This window comes from Impatiens glandulifera, chromosome 1 (genome assembly GCF_907164915.1).
Source record: "Impatiens glandulifera chromosome 1, dImpGla2.1, whole genome shotgun sequence".
Lineage (NCBI taxonomy): Eukaryota > Viridiplantae > Streptophyta > Magnoliopsida > Ericales > Balsaminaceae > Impatiens > Impatiens glandulifera.
In genome coordinates this window covers 130348805-130366482 of record NC_061862.1, presented here as the reverse complement: position 1 = coordinate 130366482, position 17678 = coordinate 130348805, and the positions used below count along the sequence as shown (strand labels likewise).

The following is a 17678-nucleotide window of genomic DNA, read 5'->3' as shown; positions in this document are numbered from 1 at the left end:
AGCTTTAAGATTGAATTTTTGATTCAAATAGTTTTTAAACATGTTTGTAAACATGTTATGATGATTTCCAGATCATTCAAAAAATATCCTGATCATGTTTGATCAAACTGAAATTAAAAAAAAATTGAATTTCGTTTTCAAAATTTATTACAAAGCTTGAATGATGTTCTTATTTTGGTTGTGTTTGACTATATTCATCATTTCAAAGTTAATGGAACAAGAATCAGACCTTGAAATGACCTAATTCAAAAGATTCCAATTATTGACCTAAAAATGATTTTTAGAAATTGATCTTTGTAGAGATCGATTGATCGTGATTAGGGTTAGGGTTTTTAATCTAAACAACCATATGAGTTAATTGCAACTTACATATCATGATTACATGATATATATCAAAAGATACAAGACATGCAATTCTTGACCAATTCAAGAACACTCGTTCCCCGACGACCGAGTCCGGTAGGATCGGGATCGAGAATCCTTGATCCGGACCGAGAACAATGACCGATGTTCTTGAGTCCGGACCGATGTTCTTAATCAAGGACCGAAGAATCCAACCGAGGTTTCTAACTTCGGACTGAGAGGTTTGACTGGGATCAAGCCTCCCAGGTCCACGACCGAGAAAGCTAGACATGGGATCGAACCTCCCAGACCTAAGACCGAACAACCTGAGTTTAAGACCGAGCCTCTTGAACCCTAGGACCGAGCCCTCTAGTTCCTCGACTGAGTAGTCCGAGTTTGAGACTGAGCCTCACGAACCCAGAACCAAGCCCTCCAGTCCCTTGACCCACGCTCTTGAGCCTTTATCTAGACCACCCCGGTCTTGACCGAGCCCGTCCGAGCCCAAATCGGCAAAATCAGACCCAGACCCTAAGACTCCAATCTTAAGGCTTGTTTGGTTCCACTTTTCAAAATCTAAAATTATTTTTGTAACTTTGGAACCCCAATCCATTTTCAAATAATCCCAAAAAATTAGAAAGTGATATTTAAATATTTTAGAGATTTTTCCTAAACAAATATTTTGGCTAAGAACACGTTTGGAGTTTATTTTTAAATTTCCGATTGCGCTGATTTCGAAATATATCAGCGCAATCGCATGTACATATTTCAAATAATTTTGTACAATTATTTACGTAATCTAAACCTATCATTGTTTAGGACCCCTAGACTACTAATTAAAAGAAAATAATTCTTATAATAGTCGGAATTTTTTTATAATACAATAAAACTGTCCTTTGATGAGCGTAGAGGATATAGAGTGAAAGCCCTTTCTCAAGCGTAACCAAAATTCGAACCCCTTATAGAGATTCTGGTATAAAGTAGGTTTATACACATACCTTAAATTGATTTTTCTAAAATCATTTGACGACTATGTTTTCAAATATATGATCTTTTAAATTAGTTATGTTTGATTAATTTAAATTGGGTTTTAACGAAATTATTATTTGGTCACCAGATTATTAAAATTTGAATAAAATTAATTATTTTTATATTATTAATTTCTAAAGCTCCCAGGTATTTTTCAAAATCTTTTAAAATAATGTTTCCTTTTAAAATACGCTTGACACGCAAATCAAGATTGAAACGCATCAAACCTCGAGCTACCCCGTGATCCCCGCATTGAGATGTCTCGTCCAAACATGTGCTAAGTTACGGACTAGGGAATATCCTGGGAGTTACAACACTAGCTATTCGTTTTAACCAATTTAAGAATTGAAATTTTATTTTTTATAAAAAAAAATAGTTTTTTATCAAATATGATCAGGATGACTTGGAATTGGCTTAAATATGTTTCTAATATCCTTAGAAATATGTTAAGAAGGTTTATGAGTTGTTCTTGAGTAATAACCTAAGAACTAAAACCCGATTTTTAAAATTTTCAAAATCAAATTTGGGTATTTTTGATTTAAATTGATTGATTCGGTTTTGTTTCGATAGAAAGCTTATGAATGATCATAGGATCGTTTTCCAATCAAGAAATCAGATAATCAAGCAGTATATAAAAATGGTCGATCTGAAACGTAAAAATTTCAATTGAAACTTGTAAATCGAATTACAATATGATTGAAAGCTTACCGTGAGTTGGAAAACACTCCTTAACTTTTTTTTATAAGCTTCATGAATGCCTGGATCTGAGTTTTACAACCTTACACGAAGTTTTTAAAATTTAAGAAAAGCTTATAGATCTTTAATAATGAATTTTTGTTTGGGATCGATTGAGGGCTTGAGGGTGGATCCATTGACTTCGGTTTTTCAAAGGAAGCTAATTATAGCCTCCCAAGGTCGGTTAATTGACAAAGTGGCATTGATTTAGTCAAAAGACCATCAATGGTCTTTTGTTTGATCTTCGACTAATTACCCGTATAGACAATGATGTTGCATCGGGGTGTAGGAGAAATGATCACTAGAGTATGGTGATTATTTCACTTTTTGAACTAGGTCAAATGGGAGAAAACGACACAGTTTCATCTTTGAAAAATCAAAGATGGAATTGTTCTTATCTAGTTCGTCGTCGTGAGGATGAAGACAAACAAGGCGAGAACGACGTCGTTTTCTTCTTTCGCATTTGAGCGCTGAGGATGGGTCAAAACATCGTCGATTCAAGCCTGAGCACGGATGATGTGCATTCCGTTAGCGCTTCATTAACGATAAGTAGGTTAACGATGTTTGAGACATCCGTCTACTGATCCCCTACTGCGCGGAAGCATCGGCGCTCATCCGATGGCTGTGGGTCTACTACACTGATATCTCTTGATTTCGGCTGTAGCAAATTCCGGCCTTTTTCCAGTCTTGAAGCTTGTTTGAAATTGATTTTTTCACTCCATTTTTAACCTATAAAATATAGAGTAAATGAGTAATGATAGGGAGAGCGAAATATTTACAGCGAATGTGTTGCGAAGTGATGTGGAAAGGTGACTAGGCTTGATGACTAAACATAATTTCAAATGTTTATTTATCTCTCTCCTATTCATTAATAATTTATCTCTCTTCTCTTTATTAAAAAAATTATTTTTATCTTTTCTATCTTTATTAACATTTGAAATTATGTTTAGTCATCAAGCTTAGTCACCATTCCATATCACTTCGCTACACATTTGCTTACAAACAGGGACGGACCCAGGAATTATATTTAGAGTGGGCTTGAAAAATAAAATGAAGAAAAGTTTTGGAATTAACTTTAAAAAATAAAAAAAAATGTAATTTAAGATAATTGAATTTAAAAGTGTCATATACGAGTAGGTAATTTACTAATATAACATTCCTTAAAATTTTGTAAAATAAAACTTACACTCTTATAATACTTAAAGATATACCTTACTTGAAAAATTGTAAAGGACAAACTCATGTATTAAAATAAAAATAAAAGATAAAAATAAAAACAAAAACTTGTAACACTTTTAAATTTATAAATAAGTAGGTTATGTATTTATAACTAATAACAATAGAAATTATAAGATAAAAGTAATCTTATTTGTCTCAAATATACATCGATTTTATAAAAATAAAAATATATATGACCACCTAAAACATCATCTATATAAAAAAAATAATTTGTTTATACACTTTAGTTTAAATTTCATCTTAATTTAATAAAAAATATATCTCAAATAATAACTTTGTATTTTCTTCAAATAGACCTTCAAAATCTTAACTTTACTACAGTTAAGAATTTAAATATAAATATTTAATTTAATAAGTTGATATATATATTTTGAGAAAAGAAAAAATGAATAAAAAATAATAAAAATAAAAAAGAATTTGTAAATTATAAGATGCCTGTATGATTTATGCATACATATTATTTGGTTTGACCACTACTGAGCTCATATCAATAGATAAATAGATATATATATATATAAATAAATAAATAGGATGAGCTGGGTGGGCTTAAGCCCACCTCAACCATAAGGTGCATTCTTTTCTGCTTACAAATCTTTAGCTCTAGTCCCTATTCTTACTCATAAGATATATCAAATATTTTTAATAAATATAGTATTTATTTTATTTATTTATTTTATTCTTTTATATATTTATTTTGAGTTTAATAAATAATTTATTTGAATAGAAAATCTTAAATTATTTATTTTAATTTTTCATGACTTCTTAAAATTTATTCAAAATAATTATTTTAAAATCTATAAATTAATTAATTAAAATTTTAGTGTTTACACATTAAAATATATTATAAAATAATTAATAATTTTAAAACATTAATTAAAAGAAAAAAACTTATTAAATACATTAATATTTTATTTTATTAATTGAATATTGATTAAATAATTAATTTAAAATATTATTATAATTTTTATAATAAAATATCTTATAAAATCATCAAAAAAATAATAATTAATAATAATTAAATACTGAAAATAGTTAAATTGTTATTTGAAAAAAAACATTATAATATATATATATATATATATATATATATATATATATATATATATATATATATGAATAATTTATTTATTTAACCCATGTATTTAAATATTTTTTTATTGTGATTTATAATATTATTGGTTAACAACCAAGTAGTTATATTATTATTATTTTTAAATATTAAAATAAAATAATCTTTTTAATAAAAATAAATTATCAAAAATAAAATTTTATATAATGAAATGTAATACTAAATTTCACTCACTTTCATTCTAACAAAACTAAAAAAAATATATTTTACTAACATTATTAACTTTTATAATTAATAAAAATTAAAATTAAACTTATTTATTAATACATTATTTGAAGAAACTCTAAACATTGACTTAAAATTCAAGTATATTAAAATTAAATAAAGAACAAAACTAAAGTCATGAATTTACAATAAGAAATTTGTTTTCATCATATCCTAAGCGGCATCTAGCTAAGAATGTTTGTAACCATCTCTTTTTATCTAGAATGTTTTTATATCTATCTCTTAAAGTTACATATAGATATGTTTGAATTAGACCGTTGGATGTATGCCAAATGTAAGCAAAAGGCAGTATAATATGTCTAAGAATTAAGCCATATTTATAGAGAGAAGTTAAGAAATGAATTTAAAATTTTCATGGGCTTTTATTTAAGCGGTGGAGATTTGTCAGGGAATACAAAGTAAGAATAGTGTGTAGCTCCATCACTATCTACTATGAGAGAGAGACTGAACTTGGTTGGGGGACTATCTGTCTTTAGCTTTTGGTTCACCCAATCCTTCTGTATTGGTCATCAGTGTTCATTCATAGAACCAACATTAACCCTCATCATTTAAGTTTTACATTTTCATTTTCTTCACTTCCTTCCTTCTTATTGGACCGAGATTTCTTTCTCCATACACTCATCTATCTAACCGCTTGCCCTACTCCCATACCTAATATTTTCATATATAATACCCTGTCACTATAATAAGGATAAATTCCCATTTTTGTACCTTTTTTTATTTATTTTCAAGTAAATTATTTTAATGTGTGAGCAGTTTTAAAAACTATCGGTGATGGAACACTGGAAAGTCCTTAAAAGGGGTATTGAAAGAAACTTGTGACAATGAGATATTTGATTCATCTGCATACAAAAAGAAATAATTGATGAAATTATTAGGTGCACTAAGAAAAAGAAGCATGTATAGAAAGATCAAAGTTTCAAAAAGAGAATACAACTCTAGAAGTATGATACATAATAAAGGGATTATTCCTTAGTTTTTAATTTCTAAACTTTTCTTTAATGTCATGTGTCGTATTTATTAAGATTAACATCATGTCACAACTTTTATTTGACTTTCGTTTGAATTTTTATCATTTTTATTGTAACACGCTATGATATGTAGGTCAAATATCAAAAGTCGTGCTTAGAAAATAAATTGACACGGATTCAACTAAAAACATTTTAGTTAAAGTTATGTTAACTTTTTGAATAAATAATAAAAATCGTTATGACGTTAAATTAAATATGTAATAATAATGAAAAAAAAAATCTTAAAACAATATATTATTTCATAACCAAAATTTAAGAAATAGTGACTTTTTGTTAGATATTTGTTATTTCAAGTTAAAATCTTGTATAATTGCTGATATTATAAATTATTTTTATGTGACAATATTAGTATTGCCAAAACTAGTCATTTTCTTATTTTTCTTAAGTCATGGTTAGTTTTACTAAATAATTTACCTTATTGTAAATATTACATGTATCACAAAAAATGAGTAAAAAAACTAATATAAATAAGTGAAGAGAATTGTCACATATTAAATAAAGAATAACAAACTTAAAAATAAAAATTAAAAATTAAAAAAAAATCAGAATGGAACCCAAATATTCTATCAATCTTAACTCAAAACCCTCTATATATGAATCAAACAACTTGTTCAATTCTTCACATGCATTAAGATCTCAAAATTGTCCCACACAAAATTTGGACACAAATTCTCTCAACTAAACCTCAATATATAAAATATTAAAACATAACCTTTATCAAGTTTCCTTTCGTCTCAACCTCCAAATTAGTTCACTATTAAGACCCTAGAAGTTTCAGATTCTCATCTCTTGGGATAATTGGATTATAATTAAATTAGATCCCTCAATTGTTGTGATCTTTTTTTGATATTTGGTTATTTGAGAATTTTTTGGGTTTTTGTCCAAAAAGTATTGTTTTATAAAATAAATTATTTGGATTTTTAATTGGTAGAATTATTAAAATTTTATTTCTATTTAAAATTTAGATTTAATTAAAATAAAATAAAATATAATTATTTTAATTAATAAAATTAGTTATTTTATGATTAGAAATAATAATGTGATAAAAAAGATTTTTTTACAAAAAACTGATAAAATCTATAAAAAAAAAAAAAAAAACATATCAAACTAACTCTTAAGTGCTCAATTGAGGATTGTCAAATAAAAAAAGTGCCCAATTGAGTAATGTCAAATGAAAATACCATCACGTGATATTAAACAAATATATCAACTCTGTTTTAAATGAGTAAATATATCCTTATCTTTATCTTTATTAGAAACATTCTATTAGTTTTGTTCATTTATTTTAACTAGCTAAATATTGATAATAAAATACAAAATACCGCTAAGAATTAATCAAACAAATATTATTAATTATACTAACGAAGACAATCAAAATCAAAAGTTTATAATTAAGCTAGTTATAAACCTGTAAAATCACTAAAATTGATTTTAAATAAAAAATAATTATTTTAAAAAAATATTAATTATATTATTATTATTATTATTATTATTATTATTCATATATAATGATAAACAAATCACACTAAAAATTAATTATATTTACAAATTAAAATCCATTTCTTTGTATAAATAACAACTTTCTTTTTAAATTTAAAAATATGAATTTATATTTTTCTATAAAATCGTAAAATCCTACTCTCATATATTTAAAATATTATTATTATTAGTTTAATCATATTTGTCTAGATTCAAATATATTAGTTTCCTCAATAATAGTAAAATTCTAAAATTTACAATTTTTGAAATTATAAATTTGAAGTTATTTTCTACACCTTCAAAGGTGATAAATAGATTTATAAACGGACAAATAATTACATGAGTAAAATGGAAGAGAAGTGAGTAAAAATGGTAAGTACATTTAAGAGAAATGAGTATAAAATTTTAAGTTGCTTTCTAAATTATAAATATCATATTTTCAACTAGTAATTCAATTTATTTATTAATTAAAATTCTAAATAATTATTTTTTGTTTTTTTATTAAATAAAAATATAATTTAAAAATAATAATTTAACCTATAGAAAACACAAATAACCCAAGATAAAACAAGTTAAAAAAAAGAGAGATTCCATTTCCCAATCTATTGTTTTCTTTTTTTCACCAATTCCTTTCAATGCCTGCATGCAAGGTTATATTTACACTTCTCTCTCTTATCTCTTCTGTTCCCAAGCCCATACAGCCTCTTGCAGGCAACCCCTGCACTCTTTTTAATAATTATACACATTCAGACACCCCACCCTCTTCACATTTTCCAACTCTTTTTTACACAAGAACATTAACTTCCAAACTCCCCCCTTACCTTTGTTCTGCCCAGTTCAAAGCCTGTTAAATTGGACTCTTTTTTCCTTATTTCCTCTGCTCAACCCACACTCTTTTCTTTTCTATAAAGATAACTCATCTCTCTAGTGTTTTCTGATACAACAAATCATGGAGCATGAAGATAGGGAAGGTGTATCATCATCATCATCCTCACCACCATCATCAAAACTTCTCTCAAAGAATATTTCAGAAGAAAAATCCTTTCCATGTTTGTTCTGTTCTAGGAAGTTCCATAGCTCACAAGCTCTAGGAGGTCATCAGAATGCCCACAAGAAAGAGAGGACTGCTGCTAGGAAAGCCAAAAGAGCTTCTGAACATGCTGCAATGAGTAACTGTTTTTCTCACTTCCCACCACCACAACTACCACCTACTCTTTCTCCTCTTGTTTTTGCTCCAAATCATCTCTTTAACCCTTCACTTTACTTCAATCCTCATTCCTCCAATTTCCCAGACCAGCAATTCTCTAATGGATATGGGCCTAATCTTGTCATCTATAAGGGAGGACATTTGGGTAGTTTCCATGGACAGCAGTTTGTTGATGATCATGAAGATATGCAGAATTTTGGCAATTGGCAGAGGCAGAGAGCTTCTCAGCATGTTGCTAGAATGGAAGAAAACGATGATTCACACAATCTTGATCTTTCTCTTCACTTATGAGAGAAAGAATCATCATGAATTGGACTTTAGCTTGTTCACTTTCACAATTTTGCAATACCCACAAATAAATTCAATTTTGTTCCTTAAAAGTTTAGCAAACTTCTTTCTTTATGTGAAAGAGAAGATCGAGAAGAGAGAGATATATATACAGGGACATGTTATCATATGGTTTTAGAATCCATGAAGAGAGCTTCTTGAATGTTTCTGTTGGTTCAATTTTGTCATTTTTTTAATAAGCCATTCTCCTATGTCTAAAACTTTGTTGTTTGAAAACAGATCTAAAAGTTAGCTTTAACTATTTAAAACTTATAAACAAACAAGATTAACATAGATTGGTAGCTCAACTAAGAAATGTCAATTCAGAAAAAGAACAAAATAAATTGATGAAATGTAAGTGTGAATTCACTTGTAGATATATAGAATCAATTGCATGCTATCAAGATAAATTGAGATGTAATATGTTGCAAACCAAAGTCAAATGCTTAAAATAACTATAACATCCAAAAGAACCTTCAAATGCTTAGATGCTCAGTGGGTAGCTAGAGTGTAACACCTGAACTATGATTAACATTGATTTCAACTCGTGCTCAATGTTTAGAAACCAGTTTGTTTATTCTTCAATCTGATATCGACTGGTCTAAGAACATATTTGAGCTTTGTATTGTCAATTCATGATGGTATATTCATATCTAAAAATGAATGGATTGAAGAACACAAAAGAGATTTCAAGAAATGCAGTGGCTACTTATTTTGATTCAACTTGTTCTAAGACTATGTAGATCCATTTGATTACTCCATTCATACCTAATCTAATGCAACATGTTAGTGGATTGATTGGTGATTTAAAGCTTGTTGTCTTAATTGAGTTGAATCCGATTCGTAAAAGCATTTCGAAGTTGAATCTCCTCAAACAAAATTAAAATCCTGATTTGCATTATCTTTAGAATTTCTCTTGAATTTGTGTCTTAACTTGATGGTATATCAATATTCAATTTTAAACTAGCTGATAGATTAGATTTTGGATCATGAAAAACATTTTAGTATTGACTCAAAACGATTTCTAGGAAGGCTGTAAAAGTTGCAAAAATCCAAAATCTACTATAATCAACTTCTTTTACTCTTGATGCAGATTTTCTGCTCTTGTTTTCACTCCCTTTATGATTTTTTTTCTGGACTTTCGTTTTGTGAATTAATGTAAATTTTAAGTGAACTATGGACTATATCTAGCTTAAATTTTGTTTCTGAAAACATTTATAAATTGAAATAAATATAGGTTTTCATCTAACACCATTCTAGAGTTCTACACATTAAAAAATTTAGTACAGGCCTTGGAGTTGGGCTGTAGTGCTTTGATAGCCAACTAGGCCCATCAAATTGGTTTAAAATTAAAAATAAATAAAATACAGTTAAAAAATAAAATAGGTGTGTTTTTTATTAGAATTTTATTTTGCCTCATTAGATATATCTTTTTTGAGTTTTTTTTTTTTGAATTTTTATCCTTTTTTTTTTATAAATTCTCTCTTTATTTTATTATAGTAGGCTAATAATCAAATCACTGATTTCATAAACTAACATATTTTTATTTTATTTTTATTAAATTCAAATTTTAAATTCAAAATAATATTTTAATAATTAAAAACTCATATAACTTATATTATTTTATCAAATACATTTTAAACAAAATCTAAAAAATTCAACATGAAACAAACTCTATAGAGGAATGTTAGTGATTTAGTTTACTATCATATATGTATATATTAAATTTTTAACCGATCATAAAACAGAACAAATCAAATCGACATTTGATCATCAACCGAAGTAAATAAATTTTTAGGAACATACACCAACTACTAAAATGAATTTTTCATTAATAAGTTATATTTTTTTATTTTTATAAAGAGGCAAACATATTTGACTAAAGTTGTGCCTACTTGGATATTAAATAGTAAAGGGAAACAATGAGAAGGAGACAAATGTTAATTAGTGAAGGTAAAAAAAATGGAACTAAAAGGAGTACTTTAATAGGCTTGTTTGGATTCAGATTTTTTTTTTATAAAATTTGAGTTATTTAAAAAGTAATGATTTGTGATATTTAAAAAATTATGAATGAATTTGTTTTAATAAAAAGATTTAAAAGTATTAATATATATACTAATAAAATAAAAAATAATTTAAAATAAAATATATTTTAATATTGTGTTGAATGTTAAACGATTTGATTAATGAGAAAAAAAAAAGTAAAAATGATATTTAATTAGGTTTGAACACGCATCCAATTTAACTAGTCAAACTAACCCAACTGTGGTTTAATGAACAAATGGGATCTTTTGTGCCCATTTATCCTGTGCCCTCTCACATGAGGTTGAAATAATAAAAAAATAATTAAATAAAATTACATTTTCAATCTTCTCAATAATGGTAAAAAGTCTTATCACCCCTTATCCTTCCCTAGCTCCTCTTATAAAAAAACACTTTTCTTCCTCTTTCAAATATCCTTCCATTTTCATGCCCTCTCACTAAGAGTTTCATAGAGAAGCAACAATGGTGATATGTAGGACACAATATTTTGCAGCATTCTCGACCATTCTACTTTTGATGCTATCTCAGTTGGTTAGCTCGAAGAACTCAACAATGGCAGATGGGTCGGTAAAAAAAACTTCTTTCAATATTACCCATGTTTGTTTTTCATGCCGAACATTCATGACAGTTGGATATGCATGATTAGTGTTTGGACAATTGTCACAGTTGAAATTCAATCTCTGAATTTTTTTTATCTTCTTTTGATAAATGAATTACAGGTTAGAAGATAAAGCTAAATCCCAGAATGAGCAAGCAGTTCAAGATCCAGAAATGGTTACTTCAATGGTGGACATGTGAGTCACTCTACCATATGTACATTAATTGAATGAAAAGTATATTTTTATTGAAAAAATAATATATATATATATATATATTATTAATCTTAATTAATTATAAAAAGTGAATTGTGAATTCTCATAAATTAGAAAAAATTATAACATCAATTATTACATGCATGTGATGGGTCATGGTATGGGGCTGCACCTCACTTGGGATAAATTGTACTTCTCCGTATATATTTAGGGCTTGTTTGATATATGAATAATTTAATGTTGTGTGTGTACAAATCATATTATCATAAATAATAATATGATGAGAAACTAAATCATTTAGATTATTTTAATCAAAATATATAATAAGGTCATTTACATTTTAATTAAAGAATTGATTAGTTAATTAATGTTAAACAATTTATTTTATGTTATCTTATAAATTTATTATAGGGTTCTCTATAAATATTAGGTACTAATATGATCAAGACAATTGAGAGGCTATATAATAATATTTAAATTTATAAAATTGAGAATTTTTTTTAAAAAAAATACTCATAAATAATTAATATTAAAATAAATATTTTAAAATTAAAATAAAATCAATTTATATAAAAATGAGTAAAATAAAAGGATTCAACAAACTTGTCATCTCATCTATATATAAGTTAAAAACATCATTATTATGTGTATAGTTTATTTAATAAATATTAGTTATTAAATTACACGAGTTCATTTAAATTTAAATAATACTATTTTGAATATATGAATAAAAATTTATCATTCTTTAAAAAAGTTATAGAATTGAAAATATATGTAAGCTTATAAAATTGTAAGTTGAATTCTATTATTTTATAACTTAAAATAGTAAAAATTTAATTAGTTTAAAACTTTAACCAAATTTAACAGGTTAGCATCTTATAAATTACAAAAATAATTTTAATTATTCGATAATATTTATGACATTTGTTTTGTTTAAATTTATTTTAGAAGATTCATTCTTATACTCATTTATTTATAATGAGTCGCAATATTTTAATTATCATTGAATATATATATATATATATATATATATATATATATATATATATATAAATTATTTTATTATATTTAAAATTTAATATCTTCTTATCTAAATAATTAATTTTGTAATAACTTATACATGCCAAATTTATTTAAATGACCAATAACAAAAAAATTGAGTTGGTCCACATTTATTATATGATCATGATCTTATATTTTAAAGAATAAATATATTTTTTTAGAAACATAATTTAAATTAAAAATGAATTTCAGGTTGAGTGACTAACTATTAGCCAATTCTCTATAGACCTATAAATTTATAATAATTTATTTTAAAATAAAAAACTATTTAAGAAATCATAACTAAAAGTCTCTCATTTCCAAGTTTTTAATAATTCTTAACAATTAAATTTTATAATAAATCATTGATAAAATGAACAGACAAATATAAGGATTAAAAGGTTGATTAAAAGGCAATTAATTACCTTACCATTCATTTCAATTATATATATAAAATATCTTGCTCCTAGTGGCAGCTCTAAAAGGCAAACTAAGATAAAAAAAAAAAATCTAGTCATTCCTAACTTCAATATACCATCAAAATAGTCATTGATGTGATTTTTTTTTTTTTTTTTTTTTGTTGAGATTTAAAGTTTTCATTTTATAGGGAAGGACAAAACAGTAATATTTAATTTTTTTTATTGTTTTGTTCATATATGTGAAGTGAATAAAACAATAGATCCCGTAACAAAGGATCTCATTTGCAAATGGTCACTGATTTTCGAGGTGACGATCACTTCAATGAAAAATCCTAAAAATTCATAGCATTTTCTTCGATTATACAAGAAGTATAATCAACAAACATAAAGTGAGATATTCAAATGAGATTAACACACTTCTCTTATTCAATCGTTTGATCTACGACCTGATATATGTTTCTTTGTACTAAGAATTCTTTGTTGTAACTACTTGTTTTATTTTTTTCATTGCTATAAAGATTATATGTGAAAGTAAAGTTTAAAAAAGAAAAAAAAGTAACAGCCCATATCTACATTAATTTTTGCTAGATTGATGTCCCTTAGCAAATGCTAGCTACATCCCAATTCCCACCGACACATTGAAATAGAAAACACACCACATTTGCGATCATACATGCATTTATACTTGCCGACAGTTAGTTTTACCAGAATGTGATCCATTTTCCACCGTACGACTTACCACCGACCTTTCTGTGCTTTGTCTGCATTTAATCAACTTGCCTTTCACCTAAGATTCACCTCAGCCTTTTTTTTTTTGTTTTAATATTTTCAAATAATTTACAAAAAAAATCAACCTCATTTCTTTAATTTACAATCTTCTATTTCCTTTAAAAAAAAATTAAGATCTGTTTGGTAGAGATTTTAAAAAAAAATAGTTTTTTTAGAAGGATTTGAAGGTTTATAATATATAATGATAACCCTTTACCCAAGAGCTTGTTCTATCCCTTAAGAGCTTGTTTTTAATGTTTTTTACCCAAAAAAAAAATATCAAATCTTATTTCTTTTAAATAATTTAATCAATCTAAATAATAAAATACTCTTACTTCACTTTTATAAAATTAAAAATTTAAATATAAAAAAATATTATAGAATTCAATCCAATATTAAACCCCAAATAACCTATTTTTCATAAAAACAACACTTGTTTTTAAAAAAAAATCTAAATAACCCAATATCAAACAAGCTCTAATAATTGATTATTTTGGCTTGCCGAAGCTTGGATACAATTAATGTTAATGTGTCAGAATGTGTCACATGCATCAATTAATTACTCAAGGAACTCCTCTTTTTCTTAAAGATGTTTCATGTAAATCGATTAACTGTGAAATTAAATATTCTATTAAAAAAAGAATTTATTATAACTTAATATGTGTGAAAAATGTAGTTAAAATTTTAAACTAAATGGCTTATAAATTACTAACATGAATTCATGCATATATAATAATTTTGTAAAAACATTGAAATATAAAATAAAATTGTGAATTGCCTAAACTTCTATTTTACATTCTCTATTAGACTATAAGAATAACGATTTAACTCATGAATGACATTCTACCAACTAGACTACATTGTTAGACTATTGATTTATATTTAACATTATAATAGGATGATTCACAATAGCACCGAAAGAAGGAAGCTTGGATTCTTCTCATGCGGGACAGGTAATCCAATCGATGATTGTTGGAGATGCGATCCCAACTGGGAACGCCATCGCAAACGTCTATCTGATTGTGCCATAGGGTTCGGTCGCAACTCTGTGGGTGGTCGCGATGGAAAATACTATATTGTCACAAACTCAGAAGATGATGATCCGGTTAACCCTATACCCGGAACACTTCGCCATGCTGTGATCCAAGATAAACCCTTATGGATTATATTTAAACGCGACATGGTTATTAATCTTAAGCAAGAATTAATAATGAATAGTTTCAAGACAATAGATGGAAGGGGATTCAATGTTCATATTGCCAATGGAGCTTGTATAACCATTCAATACATTACAAATGTTATAATTCATGGTCTTCATATACATGATTGTAAACCGACTGGCAACACCATGGTTCGTAACTCGCCTAGCCATTATGGGTGGAGGACGATGGCGGATGGTGATGGGATATCTATTTTTGGGTCGAGTCATGTTTGGATTGATCACAATTCTCTCTCGAATTGTGCTGATGGACTTATCGATGCTATTATGGGATCAACCGCCATTACGATTTCTAACAATTATTTTACTCACCATAATGAGGTCGGTCGACAGTTTCGGTTGTTTAATTGAATTGTTGTTTTTCTATATGAATATGAATTTATTTCAATTCATGGTCAGCAGGTGATACTATTAGGTCATAGTGATTCCTACACGAGGGACAAGATTATGCAGGTGACCATTGCTTATAACCATTTTGGAGAAGGACTTATCCAAAGAATGCCAAGGTATAATATATAGACAATAAAAACAATTATTTGTTGCTTTTCTTATTATTTTTTCATGTGGATTATATTGACAAAAATAATATAATTAGGCCATATTTTATTTGATATTTTATATAAAAAAGTCAATATAATTGAACATCATTCATCACCATTTTCAATCCATTACATCCCCACTTTATTAACTAAAATAATAAACTTTTTTTTCCTTTTAAATATTTATCATTATATATTTAAATATTTGTATGAAAAAACCCATTTTTCAAAAGCAACATTAATTAAGAATTTTTTTAAATAATCCAAAAACCTAGCTATAAAGAACAAGCCTAGAAAATATATATTCAATTATATATACAAACATGTAAACCACTCCTTTTCAAATCAAATACAAAAATCTTGTTTGAATTGTGATACAAAATTTTCAAAAAAAGAGTAACCAACTTGTTTGATTTGCATCCTTTAGATTAAATCCAATTAATACAACATATCATCACCAATCAATTATTCTTTAAAACTATTCAATTATTAATTAAATTATCAAAATACCCACATTTTTTCTTTCTATTTATGTCATTTGATCCGAATATATACCTCACTTCTTATTAAACAATACTATTTTCAAGTAATATGATGATTAGTCCATATAATCCCACATCAATAATCAAATTTCTCATCAAACAATGTTATAATTTTCAAATAGTTTGATTAATTCCAATAAACCCCACATCAAACAAGCTTCTAATGGGCTAAGATATGTTGTTAATCTCCCAATACATGTTACTTAAATTAGGTCTTCCATTGATAAATGTATGGAATAATCATATGTATAGGTGTAGACATGGATATTTTCATGTGGTGAACAATGACTACACCCATTGGAAAATGTATGCCATTGGTGGCAGCGCTCAACCTACTATCAACAGTCAAGGGAACCGCTTTCTTGCTCCTTTGAACCCTAATGCTAAAGAGGTTAAGTTATTTGACTTTAAATATTACTGATCATGATTAGAGGAAGGAATATATGTACATGATATAGATCCTTTTGGTTTTGAAAATTTTCAGGTGACAAAGAGAATTGATCATGATAAGCATGTGTGGAAGAAATGGAACTGGAGATCTGAAGGAGACCTCTTGTTGAATGGGGCTTTCTTTACACCATCAGGAGCCGGAGCTGCAGCCAGCTATGCTAGGGCCTCTAGCTTGGGGGCTAAGTCCTCTTCTTTGATATCCACACTTACTTCTCAATCTGGTGCTCTTTTATGTCGCAAAGGCTTATTATGTTAAATGATCTTACTCGAAGTTATCATGATTCCAATCGAAGACATACATATTTAACTATTATTTATCTCTCAAATAGATTTTTCTATTTATCTTGTTCATTAATTCGCCACAACGAGTATATTTGCCCAATTCAATTATGGGGTTTCCCATGTAACAAACACCGTATTCAAATTTAAATGAACAAGATAGAGATCCCAATATTGCATGGAATTTTGGAAATTGAAAGGTAATAACAAACAAATGTTTGAACTTCAATTTTAAGTACTGAATGAACAACTTAATTTCTCTAGTAAGCTAATCTCCTAAGTAGACACAATGTTCATCTAATAGAGTATGTTAGATTTTATAAATAATAGGATTCAGACTTGAAATTTTTATAGAAAACACTTGTTTTCTACATTGAAATTAGGATAAGGCTGGAATTTATATTCAAACGATAAAAAAAATTCACTTTCTTTTCAGGTTTTGCATAATCAACCTTGGTAAAACATAAGAGAAGATTTTAATGGCTACTAGGGTCATTGTTGCTATTGAGAACCCTCAAGAAATGAGCAAATGACATTTATTATGTTTGCAAAGTAAAAGATCCACATGTAATTGCTGGAATATTTACCCAAAAACATTCACCAATTAGCTTCAAACATTATTGAGTGAGCCACATATTCTAATGTTGATAGATCCTAAAACTTCAGGTAAATTCATCAATTTAGATAATTTTTACAGATGGGTTGTTTTCTATTATTTTCTAAATAATTTTGTATGTCTGTTAAAGTAATATTTGTATTAATATTAAGCACGTTATTTGGGAAAATAATTGGCCACTGATATTTTTGTATTATTAAAATTACAACT

General features: G+C 27.0%; 2 protein-coding genes across 2 annotated transcripts; both read left to right on the top strand.

The window, feature by feature from the left end:
- The first annotated feature begins 7764 nt into the window (after positions 1 to 7764).
- Positions 7765 to 8907, top strand: LOC124931473 (zinc finger protein 3-like). The gene has a single exon (XM_047471947.1). The coding sequence runs from the start codon at positions 8156 to 8158 to the stop codon at positions 8702 to 8704; it is 549 nt and encodes a 182-aa protein (XP_047327903.1). The 5' UTR covers positions 7765 to 8155; the 3' UTR covers positions 8705 to 8907.
- A 2297-nt stretch (positions 8908 to 11204) lies between these two features.
- On the top strand, positions 11205 to 17001 carry LOC124931465 (probable pectate lyase 8). The gene is made up of 6 exons (XM_047471935.1): positions 11205 to 11346; positions 11503 to 11577; positions 14721 to 15363; positions 15445 to 15548; positions 16376 to 16514; positions 16608 to 17001. Exons 1-6 carry the CDS (start codon positions 11246 to 11248, stop codon positions 16827 to 16829), a joined length of 1284 nt encoding a protein of 427 aa, XP_047327891.1. The 5' UTR covers positions 11205 to 11245; the 3' UTR covers positions 16830 to 17001.
- Positions 17002 to 17678: the final 677 nt, after the last annotated feature.

Coding starts and splice junctions, on each gene's coding strand:
- LOC124931473 (XM_047471947.1), top strand. CDS start 8,156: ATGGAGCATGAAGATAGGGAAGGTGTATCATCATCATCATCCTCACCA.
- LOC124931465 (XM_047471935.1), top strand. CDS start 11,246: ATGGTGATATGTAGGACACAATATTTTGCAGCATTCTCGACCATTCTA. Junction 11,578..14,720: donor GTTACTTCAATGGTGGACAT/GTGAGTCACTCT, acceptor ACATTATAATAG/GATGATTCACAATAGCACCG. Junction 15,549..16,375: donor CTTATCCAAAGAATGCCAAG/GTATAATATATA, acceptor TCATATGTATAG/GTGTAGACATGGATATTTTC.